A 14,794-nucleotide genomic window follows, 5' to 3' on the forward strand; every position below is an offset into this window, starting at 1 on the left:
GGGGAAACAGGCTGGAGAGCCTGGGCTCTGAAGCCACGCTCCCCGATTATGAACCCTGACTCTGCGCTGACCAGGGTGACCTTAGGCATGTGACACGACCTCTCCATGGCCTGCGAAACGCAGGTAATACTATCATCCACCTCACAGAGCTGTGATAGTACAGGAATAAATGTACAAGAGGAGCCGGAATATTACATGGTGGCTGTCACAACACGAGTGTTCTCAGGAGAAATGCCTGGCATCACACAGGCCCTCAGAGACAGTAGGGGTTATCAAGGATGTTCAAGTGTTCAGAAAAGAGGATGCTGGTGCAGCCTAGAACCACTAGAAAAAGTGGACCACAGCAGAGCCTCGACGCCCCAGAAACAGAGCAGCTTAGGGATTACTACTTATGAGGCACGGGAGTCTGTATGTAGACACAAAACCGGAGGAAACCAGTGAGTACGGGAAATGCAGGACAGTAAAAGTCAGGGAGGCTGCTTTTAGAGGACTTGATGACAATGAGAGTTTCCAATCTGCCAAGAAGCTGGTAGCCATCACAGATCTCAGACCAAGACGGGTTGCCAAAGTGAGAATCTAGAGTTGGGTTGCCTACCAAGGGGACTGTCACTCTGGAGTCAACAGTCAAGGTCACACGTGAAGTGATAAAAGGCCATGTTTTCAAAGGGTCTACACCTGATTCTCCTTTTCAGCCTCTACTAGAGCTTTCTAATAGAAATACATGGTAAGCCTCACATGTAATTTTTAAGGAGTCACATTAAAAGTTTAAGAAGAAAAGGTGCAGCTAAATTCAATAATGTATTTTATGTAACCAAATACATCCATCACATTATCTTTTTGGCATGTAATTGGTAGTTAAAAATATTAATGTAATATTTTACATTCTTTTTTATACCAAGTCTTTGAAATCTGGTGGGAATTTACATTTATAACACATTTCAATTTGAAGTATAGCCACATTTCAAGTGCTAAATAGCCACACGCAACTTATAGAGACCATGCTGGACAGCACAGGTCCACACCAACCAATAAAAGATATAGTCACCTTAGGTTCTAGAAGTTCAGAAGATTCAAATAAAACGTATAGTAAGGAAGTTCTGCTTATAGTGAAGCTGATTTTACTAACCATTTACAAAGAAAGAAGAGCATCTTCAGGAAACAACCTTGACAAGGTCAATGACTTGCCCACATTTCTTTGTAAGCAGCAGTAGACACTTGGTCTCCTTGTACGTAAAACACTTTCTCGCAGCTGTCTCCAAAGACTGGTGTGACTGCACATGAATGAACTTTAAATAATAACCTTGCCTGCTCCATTCATTTCACAAATATTGATTCAGTATGTATGATAAGGATAGGACCATCTTATCTACCTCTGAATTCTCAGTGCAAGCACATAGGAATTGTTCAAGTGTTTCATGAGTTATTAGATATGAAACTAAATACAAGACAATGAACAAAAACCGAAAACCACACAGCAGTTATTAGTCTGATTTTAACAAATGCACACTTTATCACTGAATACAATCTTACGTACATTTCCACTTGATCCTTTGCTGTAGGGGATAATTCTGCCTCTGGAGAGGGAGACCCCTCTAACTTTTTGTGAATCTTCTCTTCTGTTATGAAACAAAAAATTCAGAAAGATTTGTCTTTTATCTAGTTAATAAATGCTCCTGTTTTTAAAGTTTCTCAAGTAACTTGTCAGAAATTACACAGGCTTTGTGGCTTAAAAAGAACTCTATACCATCTGTCCTTTTAATAAAAATCTATTTCTTCACAGCACCAGAGGGAATTCTCTAACTTACCCATAGGAACAATGGGCTGGGAGGAGAGAGCTATTCACCTCATCACTGATCCAGTGCTCTAGAGGCACCTGATTAAGAGACTGAAATCCTCTATTAATTTCACCAGGAGAGAACATCTATTGAGATTCTCACAAAATTCTGCACCCATGGACTCTGCACTGCCTCATCTTGACTGATACCGATTTTAGAGAAAATCCAGTTCTCTGTTACAACATCCAGGTGAGCAAGGGCTGTGTGTCAACTAAAATAAAAGCAAAGGGCTATATGTTCAGCTTAGCTCATGGGACTGCTTTAGGTTAAAAACAAACTGTGCAAGGTGGCTCAAGGCTTGGTAGGTAGCAGAATGGCCATGAAGAGGACAAGGAGACCAAGACCCTTGACCTTGACATGGGGCTTTCATTCTAAGGGCTTGCAGAAAAGTTGCCACAAGAAGCTGTAAGGCTTCACGAATCAAAATGACTCTAATGAGCCTCCAGATTGCCTTTCCCAAAAAACCTGAGAGTCAAGGCAGAAGTTCCTTTGGAACCTGAAATACCGTGTCAACACCTTTGGGGTATGAAGATGGGAAAGAGGAAATATTGCTCCTGATCCCTAAGCTTCCATGTGAAGATGAAACAAAACATCCCCACCCCCGCCCTGCCCCATGAGGGCACCTGTGGATTATGTTACTCCTTTGAGAGCAGGGATCAATCTACAAGTGACTGCAAAGGGTGACCCAGAAGCCACTAACAGCTGAAGACGCAGCATGATGCTGGCATGGCGACACACCAAAAACAAAGACTGGCTTCTTGTCTTTGGCCAATTCTAGGATCTCCTGAATGAAGCCTCACAGTGCCCACAGCCCACTGTGTGCAGATGGTCTTCTGGCAGCTGTGTGCTCACCTTGCTTACTCTGAAGGTCTTTCAGCCTGGAGCAGAGCTCCTCCACTAAAGTCTCGATACCGGAGCTCTGTGTGAGAACAGAAATACACATTAGTTTCCTGCCAGGAATTCGTACACCCTTGTTTGTATGTAAAGGTTTCACAAATCTTCCACATTCCAAATGAAATACGTTATCAATGCTTAAACAACATAAAAGCTGGAACACTACAGGTCTGCCAATCTGATCCAGTCCACGTACTTTACCAATAAAGTACCCTCAATGGCACTTACGACAAAATGTGAAAATATTAATGTACCTCCCAGGATGGCCTGTCTTCCTGAGGATCAGCGACTAAATGTCAGTCACCACTGAAAATATTTGATATCTAGGTGAGCCAGGTCTTGTACCAGACTCAGTATGAAGGAGAAAAAAAAAATTGCAAAAATCTCACATAGCTCCTCTAGTTGCTCACAGTCTAGAGAAAACAAGGCTAAGTTTTTCTGTTCTTAAGTGAACTCTGATAACTGCAACAGAAACGGCAGCATGGAGCGCACCACAGTGCTGAGCGCACACCCAAGCTCTGTTTTGTCTGCAAGGTCATGAGCAGGGTGTTAGGCTCCAGCAGACGGGGGACATGTCAGGACAGTGCCCTCAGGAGCATGAAACCGGGAGGATCACCAGAACAGCCAAACTTTGAGGAAAAATGAATGCTGGAAACAGACACCAACAATCTTTCACTATGTAGACTTTTAAACTTTAAGAATTTTCTGTTTCTGAAGGAAGAAAGAAAAATCCCTCATGGGGTACAAGAAGAGCAAACGGGTTTCTGAGGACTTTATTCAGCGGTCAGAAGTCCCTTTTAATTTGGAAGGGAGTCTCTCTTAGGTGGGCCCGACCCAGACAGGTGCGCTTGACTCCACTCTACCCGCTGCCCTCACGGGGCCTGCAGCAGCTAAAAATAGAACTTTTCCCCCTTCACTGAACTCAGAGTGACTCAGCACAAGTATTATGGATATCCTCAACAAGAAAGCAGAGTGCCAGTTCCAACAGCGAGAAAGAGAACACAGTGAAAATGGTTAACTGTAGACATGGATGGTTACCCTCTACCCACGGCAGATCACAGCTGTTAGTTGGGGACACAGCACAGAGGGGGCGCCAGGGAAATAGATGGGCCCCGAAAGAGCCGTTCTTCCCCTAAAGCCCCTCCTAAAACCAGTGGCAAATGTTAGTCACAAACACTGCTCTGACTACACAAACCCATCAGAAAGCCTCTGCTTACCATAATGTTCAAGGGGTGTTGAATGTGGCTGTTTTATTGCATTTCCTCCAGACCATGAACTTAACACCGGTGTCAGCTGACACGCCACTCGCTGCATGCTGTTCTGTACAGCAAGCCTATGTCACTGTGTTTCTAAACCCAGTGCCAGGCTCCAGTGCAGAAGCCCAAGCCTCCAGGGACCCCACAGCAGCTGGCCGTTCCACAGTCTACGTGCGACAGTCATGATAACCGAGGAACTAGACATTATTTCTCATGTTTTGTCTTGGAAATTACATTCACACATCTATGAAGTTTAGTTGTTCTGGGCAGTAATGCAGGTTAGAAGTATGTGTATTTGCTCTCATACATAAATGGCAACAAAGCAGTGAGCTCACTCCCTAACTCCATATAGAAAAAGCAAGCTCTACCACCAGGCCTAGATCATCCTGTCCTGAATCCTACAGCATCCTACTTACATTACACTTAATCATTAGACTGTGGGGCTGTAATGGTGAACTGAAAAACAAAAAGGAGTACCCTAAGCAGCACCGTACCCGGTCATCCCCTGGTCTCTCTCTACAGTGAGAATTTGGTGTGGTAACAAGAAGTTCTATATACTTTCCCCAATTATGATATAAACTATTAGATATCCCAGTATCTCTACAGTCTATCATATCCCAGGGGCACTCAAGAATAGTGAGAGCCTACCATATCTTAAGAAATAAAGTAAATTAGGGGCATCTGGATGGCTTAGTTGGTTAAGCATCTGACTCTTAGTTTCACATCAGGTTGGGATCTCAGGATCATGGGATCCTGCCCCATGTCTGCTTGTTCCTCTCCCTCTGCTCCCAATAAACAAGATAAATAAAATCTTAAAAAAAGAAAAGTAACAGTGATAACTGTAAGGAAGAACACGTTATAGGTGAAAAAAATGCTAACATCCTGAACTCATGAACTGCTTTTCCGAACAGTATCACTTACAGTCACTGCACAGTATCAAATGAATATGTAAAAATGCCCCCAAACAGTAAGATCATGCTAAAAATTCAAGTAACAGTACTCTAAACCTGGAAACTGGTGCAGCACACAGGGAGACTGGCAAGTTTCTGATGCATGAGCATTCACTGATGTAGCACTCCCTCAGTCAACCAAAGATCACGAGCACCCGTGGGCCAAGTGTGACCCACGGAGAGAGAGAAAGGGCCCTTGTCCTCCCGGGTTTTATGCTGTAATCATGCCTGCCGCTCAGAGGAAATGGCCAAGTGGAATATATTTGGCTCTGGGGTTCCAACAGTCTAGGTCTTAGTATATGTGCTGTGGAAGCGAGCACACCAACAGTCTAGGTCTTAATTGTGACCCTGCCACATACTCACTGGGTAGCATGATGTTTGTGCTGCTTGACCTGTGACCCTGAGAACACTACACTTTCTCCTCAAGATTCATGAGGGCAAACTAAGATGTCATACATGTGAGGCACCATCAGAGTGCCTGTCACATCAGTCACCTGAACGTTGGTGCCATTTCTAGATTTCGTGTATGTTTTTCATTTCCCAGAATCTCATTGTTATCACTGCCTCTAAAATGCCTTTAAATTTTGCTCTGCTTTGACTTTGAGGTTGGAGGCGTAAGAAAGATAATTAACCTGACCCAGCTCACCCCACATCCTCTGGATTCTGCCTGGACTCCGTGGCCGCTGCCAGCCCTGCTCCCTCACCGAGGCTGCCCGTGGAGGCTGGGCCTCGGTCAAATGCGGCAGCTACCATCCCACTACTTCTGGAAACTTCTTTCATTTGCTCCCTGCCCACAACATCTTCGGTCGTCCTCCTCCATGCTCTTCACTCTGCCCATCCTTCTCAACACAAGGGAACAAAGGCAATCATACTCACTGCCCCGTCACCACACTTCTCCATTTTCAAACCATACTCTTAACCACCTCAACAGTTCATCTCTTAAGGAGAGATCATTTGAAATGGACACTCCCTAAGGGCTGGACAGGGACCCTGCTCGCAGGCAGCAACTTGGGTTAAATGTCATCCCAGGGCTCTCCACATGACCCTACCTAGATCACCCATCACCAACTCAGTTGCCACACCCGGAAAACAACGACACCACAGCCACTGTGCTTCCCGCAGCAGCCCCCAGACTTCTCTCCTGCTACAGCTCCTGCAGTGTTCTTGTTCTACTTTCTGCGGATTCCCTCTGCCCTACCTTCCAACTCTTCTGTTGAACTTTTTCATTTCTACTATGTGTTTAGAACAAGAAAATATCCCTTTGTCCCCTGAATGTGTCTTCTTCACAACAGTCCTGACCTTCAATGCCACGGCAGCTGGATGGAAGAAAGGATGGGGATTCACCAATTTGTTGACTTTTAGTTTGCAATTTCCATTTAGGCATCTCCTAGCTTCCCCTCTTGGGTGCCTGGTGTCCTGCCTGGTTCTATTTCTCCAGAAAGTATCTACCAGGACAGGGAAAGCCTAGCACTTTGGTGTCCCCAGTGAACCATGTCTCCTGGGACTGAGCCCAGCACAGGCCTCGCCCACAGTGAAACACCACAGAGCGTGATGCATGGGTTCTTGGTATGCTAACTCCTGGGCTCCACTGCCTGTACAGAGGCCTGTACTAGCCATGTGTAGGTCACAGCTAGTGATCCCTGTGGAGACACCAGACAAGGAGAGGCAATCACAGATCATCCAGTCCCAACTGCTATCTGATTGCCAGAGCATGAGACCCCACCCAAGACCAGCAACAAAACTTCCCAGTTGAGCCCTAGCTGACCCACACAACTGTAAGCAAGTAAAAATGGCTATTGGTATTAAGTCATTAATTTTGGACTACTTTGTCATGCAGCAATAACTAAGGTATACCTTTCCAAATATTCCTGTGCTTAAACCTACCCTGCATGTAGATTGAGCTCTTTTACAATCTTTCAGATCTCATAGTTTAATTTCTATTTATTTATTTATTTATTTATTTATTTATTTATTTATTTATTTATTTATTTATTTTTGAGAGAGACAGAAAACAAGGAGTGCAAGCTGGGGGTGGGGTAGAGGAAGAATGTTAAGCAGGCTCCATACCAGGCACAGAGCCCAATGCAGGGCTCGATCTTGCAACCTGAGCTGAAATCAAGCTTAATTAAAGGAGCCACCCAGGCAACCCTCAAATTTTAATTTCCAAAGCACTGTTGGAAGATTATTGAGAGAAAACCCAACTAGATACTGAGATATGACTACTGGTGATGACATACATAAAGGATCACTCACTTCCATTTTAAAAACCTTTTTAAAATTTAGAACTAAGTTAATGTTAACAAAAGAGACCATGTGAGACAACTGGGAATCTATACCAGGGTTGATAAGGTCATGCCTTCAGTGGCCAGGAAGTCATAGAAATATGTGATATGGCCAGGTATAATGCAATAAGTAGCAGGGGCATATAGATAAACACCTCTGGCCTACTGCCTTTCAAAGATTTAAAAAAAAAAAAATTAAAACCCCAAACAAAAAGCTGTTTTTGCCAAGGCACCTGCATGAGTGTTGTGAGTCCCATCCTTGACCACAGGAAGGTCAACAAAAATCTACCCACTGGCTGCCTCCAGTTCTTATTTACAGCTGTTCTCTAGAATATGGTATAGAGGAAGAGAGAAATACCACTGGTAAACATTATCAAATGCCTACTACATGCCAGGGAGGACAAGATCCACATCTTCTTAGAATTATGGGCAAAAAAAGTTATAATCTGTCACAAGAAGTAGAGGATGTCAGCCTCTGTTACAAGTAACCATCAAAGAACTTGATTAATCAAAGCTTAAAAAACGGTAAGCTTTGCATCCTCTGCAGCAGGACAGTGTGACACACCCCCTCGTGCACACAGTCTCTTTTACATCCCACACCACAACCCCACACATGCCTCCTTTTTGCCCTCTTGCCACCAAGGCTGCAGATTTTATAGCAGCACCTTTTGTTTCTTTCCTTTCTCATATCCTCACTTGATGTTTGATATTCAGGAATTACTTGAAAAACCAAAATAGCCTACCTTTTCTAAAGACAGATCAGAAGATCTGGCCCCATCAGACAGCACCCGCCATAGCCACAACCAGTGTGGAGAGAGGCCTCAGCACTCCCTACTGCCGCACTTACTCAGCTTCCTACTTGGCCCTGGAAACACAAGATCTCCGGGTCTGGGCGAGATACACTAACAGACCAACCTCTTCCCCAAACCATAAAGCCTCACCAGCCCCCCACTCCACCCAGCCGTCCTTTCCAAGTCTCCACGTAGCCCTATCCACAGCAGCTCACGTTCAAAGGTCTATTCACACCTCCACACACAAATTAGTGGTTCTTCCCTAATTTCCTTTCCTCAGAAATGAAAATTGCATTTTTAAAAAAAGATTTATTTGAAAAAGAGAGTGTGTGTGCAGGAGCAAGGAGAGTGGCAGAGGGAGAAGATCCCAAGCAGACTGCGTTAAGTGCAGAGCCCGACTTGGGGCCCCATCTCATGACCCTGAGATCATGACCTGAACCAAAATCAAGAGACAGGTGCTCAACTACCTGAGCCACCCCACCCAGGCATCTCTAAAAATCGCATTCTTGCAAAAACCACAGCTATCCTCCATAATGTCACCCTTTTCTCCAGCCCAAATCAAGTCCTGTCAGCTCTACCTTCAAAATGTACTTAGAATCTCACTAGTTCTCACTGTCCTCTACCTTTAGACTACTGCTTTCTTGGAGTCTGCCCCGTCCTGTCCCATCCCAACTTAGTGAGACAGCCTGTGGGGTCCTATCAGCACTGAAGTGAGGCTACACTAGCCTCTGCTCTAGACCCTCCAACACTTCACTTCCCAGAGGAAAAGCCAAAATCCTCCCCAAGGCCTACAGGTCTTCTTGCATGCCCCCTCCCCCTCCCATCTATACCGAGGAGGTAAGGTCAAGGCTTCCTCAGCAAGGTAGACAGAGCCGTGAACTCCTGAGCTTTAGCAACCACTGACCGGCTTCGCAGGGGTCTGGCCTACAGAGCGAGCACAGCCTCACTTCTTGCAATGTTCAGAAACTTATACATTTTAAGCATTCCATACATGTCACTTATTACTATTTTGATACTCTTATTATCCAGAATGAGCTAAGTTCACAAGTCAGGTGCAAAGACACAATTAATATGTAATGTCAAAATTAACTTCAATAGTAGACCGCCATGAAACTCAGTCTTTATATATTCAACCCTGTACAGCATATAAACTATACATATGCAAATACTAAGATGTACTACATGCTTCTACTGGTGAGCTTCAATGTTGGAATATGAGCAACTCCAACAAGCTCCCCAAGTACCCAGGGCATGAATCTCTCAGTGGGGCTCCATGACAGCCTCAGGCCGAACAACAGCCCAGCCCAGGGCAAGCACAGCACCATTTCCAAACTTCATGAAGTCATCACTGCCTGCGAGCCTGACTTACTCCCCAAACAGGGCCTGGTGCGGTTTCTCCTCTTCCACTGATGCCCAAAACGGGCGACAAAATACTAGCTTTGATGCAGTTTTCAGGAGCTCCATTTAAATAAACAGAAATATAACTCATTATTAAAACAAAAACAAGCAATATAAAAAGCTCCAATTCAAGGGACTGAGAAAACAGTACCAAGTAAACTTGAGGGTTCTAAAAAAACAAGAGCGGGCAAACTTTAACATTGCTTCATAGTCTTTAAAAAGGGGAAAGAGGGGCACATGGGGGGGCTCAGTTGGTGAAGCATCTGCCTTCAAGCTCAGCATGATTTCAGATCCAGTCACACAGGGCTCCCTGCTGAGCCTGCTTCTCCCTTTCCTTCTGCCCCTCCCCTCTGCATGCTCATGCTTGCATGCTCACTCCCCCCAACCCCTCGCTCACACTCTCTCAAATAAATCTTTAAAAAAATATTAAAATGGAGCAAGAGGTCTGGATATAGTTGACATCAGACACACATCGTGTCCACTGACAACACAAACGGACAGCTCAGGAGAGCATCACTTCATAAAACCAGGCATCTGGGAGTGGCGTGAGGTGCACCACCCCCTTTATAGGCTCTGGTACAACTCTAACCAAAGCAGATGCAAAATGTGCTAGAGAAAGCAAGTGCCCAGAGAAGGGCACGTTACTTGCAGATGGAGATGAAGGGAATCAGCAAAGGCACTTCAGCGGGACCTCACAAACAGCAAAGCCCACCAAGGTCATGACCTCCTGGAGGAATCAAGACCAGATGCCCAAATCTTTGCAGGTGCTGCCAAACTTTGTTCAACGTATAAAATTAAATTTGACATAACTGAGTTTTCTGTTTTGGTGACATCTCTTAGACAAAATATTGAGCTGAGCAGGTTAAAGAGATGTGCTGTCATATGGGGTACAATTTGTGGGGATAGATTGGGAGGAGACACAGGGTCCCATCACACGTATGTACAAGAGGAGTCAGGGAAGTTAGCCACTCTACCGAAACCATGACACAGTGATGAGTCTGATGCTATGGATGCTTTTATAGCAACAACTAACATGGTACCCGTAACAGGCACAAACGAAAGTCACGAGAAAAGAATTCATCTCACAGGTAATGCATAACATCACCCCTACCTACCTACCTAATATTAGGACAGCCCCTTTGTGTTATTGTCTTGTAGTTATGTCATTAACATTTTAGTCAGAAGGTAAACTTGTTCAGGGCTTTTGATTCTGATCAGATGGTAGAGACTGGGTGGGAAAGTGGAGCACAGAACCACATATGTATCATCCTCGATATTTAGGCAATGAATATCATACCCACATGCAAACATTCACTGTGGCCAAAACAGAAAACAAAACATTTGCATTCAAATTTCCTATGTAGGACCTCCTTATGCCAGCAGACGGATTCCAGAAAGAAAAGCCTGGGGACATACAACCTACAGTTTATGAACATCCACAGTGATTCCTTTCTGTTGTTAGGGACCATGAGGAAAGAAGGTCTTTTTCCAGGTTCTTTCCACTGACTCCCTCAAACCAGGAGAGCTGGCTTAAGAACTTCCTGCTTCCTCTTCACTCCCCAAGCACAAAGCCAGCTCCTTGTACATGTCTCGCATGTTCATTTACTCAGCTCGTTTTCATTTGGTGAGATTAAAAGCATTCATCATTAAGAAAAAACAATGCAACAATTTTTTTATAAAATGAGAAGAACAGGGATGACTGGATGACTCAATGGCTGAGCATCTGCCTTTGGCTCAGGTCATGATCCCGGGGGTCCTGGGATAGAGTCCTGCACTGGGTTCCCCGCAGGGAACCTGCTTCTCCCTCTGCGTAGATCTCTGCCTGTATGTCTCTCACAAATGAATAAATAAGTGTTTAAAAAAAAATGAGAGAGAGAGAGATAGAAGAACAAACTGGAAAAGTAGACTTCAGTGGGCTAGAAAAATAAACTTCCCAGCAAAGGAAAGCATTTTTCCCAAGAAACAATGGAAAGAACCACTCTGCTTTGTTTGCACTGCTCTTACTTCACACCAAGTCCTTTCCAGCACGCAGCACGCTCAGCTAGGATGAACCTGACACGAGCGCCATGAGGCAGGGAAGCAGGGTCTTCCACTGGGTTGGGACAGGTGCCCGTATTCCTCCTTATTCCACAGTTCATGTCAAGCACCCTTGTTTTCCACTCGGCTTCCCTTCACTGTGAGCCGAAGCCAAGAGTCACTTCTCAAGCAACTTTGGTCCAAAGCAGAAATAGGATCCTTTCCCAGACTGAAACTCCTGACTCACATTTTCCTCCCAACCATGACTCAGCAGCTTCTTTGGATTTTTTTCAAAGTATTTACCTGAACTAACCTCCTTTAAAAAAAACCACCTGCCATTTTCAACTCCAAATTACTTTCCTTGCAGTGTCAGATAGAAATACCTCCTGGGTAACTCTCCAACCACCCTGTTCTTTCAGAGCATTGCCTCTAGCTCCAGGAGTGGACCCCCAGGCAATGCTGCCTGTCCTTGCAGTCCACCGCCTGATCGGGTGTGCTCCTCCCCGCACCCAGACAATTACCCTGTCCATAGCTGATCGGTGCTAGGTACTAGCCTTTAGCAATGGTGTGGGGATGGGGCTAGCAGGTGGTGTTTCCCACCATCTGTGCTAAAGTGGAGAAAGCCAGACTCCAGAGAGAGATGGAATGACCCAGAAGCAGAGAGGGAAGCAAAGGAGAGACTGTGGATCATTACAGAAAATAACTTTGACTGCCAATCATTTTCTTCCTAGTTGAGGCGTTCCTCGGGCCCTGCATTTCCAGACGTGGTTTCAGTAAGATATCCCTACGTCCTTTGTGTATATTATCCCACTTTTTCTTAAACTAGGTTCATAATATTTCCACTTGCTGTAATGAGACAGTTCCTCAGACAGCCACATGAGCCGTAACTTCCAAATCCCTATCCCACAGTCTAGGAGGCAGCAGTTTCAAGAAATAACAAGGCAAAAATCAAAGGGGTGGGGGAGAGGAACACAGTGGGAGGGGACAGGAAGGGTAGGGATGCCCAGGGGAGACTCCCTAACACCTGAGTGTGTGCAATTCCATCATCCCCCATGCCTGCACTCACTTTCAGGCACCAGGAGACAGGCACACGGGGAGCTCAGCCTAGGTCCCCAAAGAGCACAGTCACGAAAGGAGGACAGAAATGAACAACTGCAACTGAGGAGGTGAGGCACGCATGAACAGAACACGTCCGTGCCAGGGGCTCGGGCTCTCACATGCGGCGCTGAGCGGGATGAGAACACACAGCTGGGACGCACTCTTGGACAAGCCTTAAAAGGCACGTGAGCTGGGTGGTGGCCACACAGAATATTATCAAATGGAGCAAACCCGATTATCCCAACATCAGCCATTAGGTAACACATATGATTCCTTTATTAATCTTCTAATACTTCATATAAAATAGTTCTCGTGTCTTTTAGCATCCTGAAAGAACAAAATGGTTTCAGAATATAATCACCCATTTAATGTTTTTTTTTTAAAGAGTTTATTTATTTATTCATGAGAGACACAGAGAGAGAGAGGCAGAGACACAGGCAGAGGTAGAAGCAGGCTCCCTGTGGGGAGCCTGATATGAGACTCAATCCCAGGACCCCAGAATCACGCCCTGAGCTGAAGGCAGATGCTCAACCACCAAGCCACCCAGGCGTCCCATAATCACCCATTTAAATTAAGAAGTTTCTGGAGGACAGAATCCTTTCAATTCAACTCTGCTATAAAAAGGCACTTAAAACCACACCATCTCAAATAACTGGTAAAAGCAAAATAATTTTCTAAGTAGAAGGATCTCAGAGAGTAAATCTTGCAGGGAGTAATAAGAACTACATAGTATTAACTTAAATGGGTGATTATATTCTCAAACCATTTTGTTCTTTCAGGATGCTAAAGGACACAACTATTTCATGTGGAGTATTAGAAGATTAATATAATAAAATAATCTTATGGGGGAGCCTGGCTGGCCCAGTCAGTAGAGCATACGACTCTTGATCTCTAGGTCATGAGTTCAAGCCCCATGTTGGGGATAGAGCTTACTTAAAAAAAAAAAAAAATTCTTGTAATATGTTCTTAAAACAAAAAATTATATGAATCATAAGGAAATGCAGTGCCCTTAAAATACTAAACTGCTATCCCACTTCTAGGAATGGATCCAAAAGAAATAATCTAGAATATGGAAAAGCCACACTTGAAAATATTCTGGAGAGCATAACAGAAAATCAAGAGCAAGATGAACAGGAGTGCCTGATGGCTCAGTCAGAAGAGCATGAGACTCTGGATCTTAGGAGTCATGAGTTTAAGCATAGAGATTACTTAAAAAGAAAAAAAAAAAAGAGCAAGCTAAGGGAATATCCACTAATAAAGAGTGTATTATATTGCTGTTGGAATATTATTTGATGAAATAGAACTTAGCCATTACAAAGAAGATAATGTAATAAAAAGATGGAGCATGTTAAATGGGGAAAAAAGGATATATAATTTGGTAGATCCTCTAATTGTAATATTACATTAAAAATATATATTTTATACAACTTCATTTATGCAGAAAAATGCCCTAGAGGAAGAAGTGATACTGTTCCCACTAAGATAATGAATAGTTTACTGTTTAAGTTTCTTTGGTCAAGATGTTATATTTGTATACTTAAAAAAAAACAACCCACCCCCCTCCTCACCCTGCTCCACCTCTTTTTTTCTTCAGTATTAGAAGTAAACCGTGAACCTACTTCATCAGAAGCAGAGCGAAGACATTGGACAGCAGCCTGTTTTTTCATTTCTTCTAGAGTCAGATCTGAGCACTTTTTCTTACTCTTTCCCCATTTCTTGTAAGCTCCTTTTTCCCAGCCCAGGAAGATGTCATTCTCCTAAAGCAAGATTAGACAGACTTCAATGAACAAGAGCAAATAACAAGTTTCAACACTATTTCTCACACACATTCCCTTCCCAAGAACATTCATCACCAGGAAGTTCAGAGACCACAAAACATGGTCAATCTGAGTGCTTCAGGTTAATTATTCATTTGGTATCTATTTCCCAGGTTCTCATTATATTATTTAGAATTTATTATCTTAAGGAATATGACTCACATTCAGTAAATGCTAATAAATAATTCAATTTATGTATGTGTATGTAAATGCAAGTACATCATACATGTAAATATATGATGCAAGGATATTATAAATGCATATGTAAATTTACGCAAATACAAGATCATATGTAAATGCAAGTACATCATAAATTCCAAACTATATACATAATTAAATGTCTTCTCTTCTGCACTTCCCACTCTTCAATAATGAGTGTTCATATTACTACCAGATTTTATCATTTAACAGTTAAATGGTTCAATCCTTATTGCTTTACCTGTAGTCTATAAAACAA

At 43.7% G+C, this 14,794-nt stretch overlaps 1 protein-coding gene across 6 annotated transcripts in view; it reads right to left on the reverse strand.

The window, feature by feature from the left end:
- Positions 1-14,794, reverse strand: part of KIAA0232 (KIAA0232 ortholog) — an 89,475-nt gene that overhangs the window by 19,048 nt on the left and 55,633 nt on the right. For 4 of the 6 annotated variants that reach the window (XM_055326309.1, XM_055326310.1, XM_055326311.1 and 1 more), the window contains 3 exons: positions 14,140-14,277; positions 2,688-2,754; positions 1,535-1,616 (listed from right to left, as the gene is read on the reverse strand). In XM_055326309.1, the coding sequence (XP_055182284.1) occupies positions 1,535-1,616; positions 2,688-2,754; positions 14,140-14,277 (287 nt within the window). Of the gene's footprint in view, positions 1-1,534; positions 1,617-2,687; positions 2,755-3,946; positions 4,005-14,139; positions 14,278-14,794 lie in introns of those variants that run through there. The other 2 variants (XM_055326314.1, XM_055326312.1) reach the window with 2 other exon arrangements.

Source organism: Nyctereutes procyonoides, unplaced genomic scaffold, assembly GCF_905146905.1.
Source record: "Nyctereutes procyonoides isolate TBG_1078 unplaced genomic scaffold, NYPRO_anot_genome, whole genome shotgun sequence".
Lineage (NCBI taxonomy): Eukaryota > Metazoa > Chordata > Mammalia > Carnivora > Canidae > Nyctereutes > Nyctereutes procyonoides.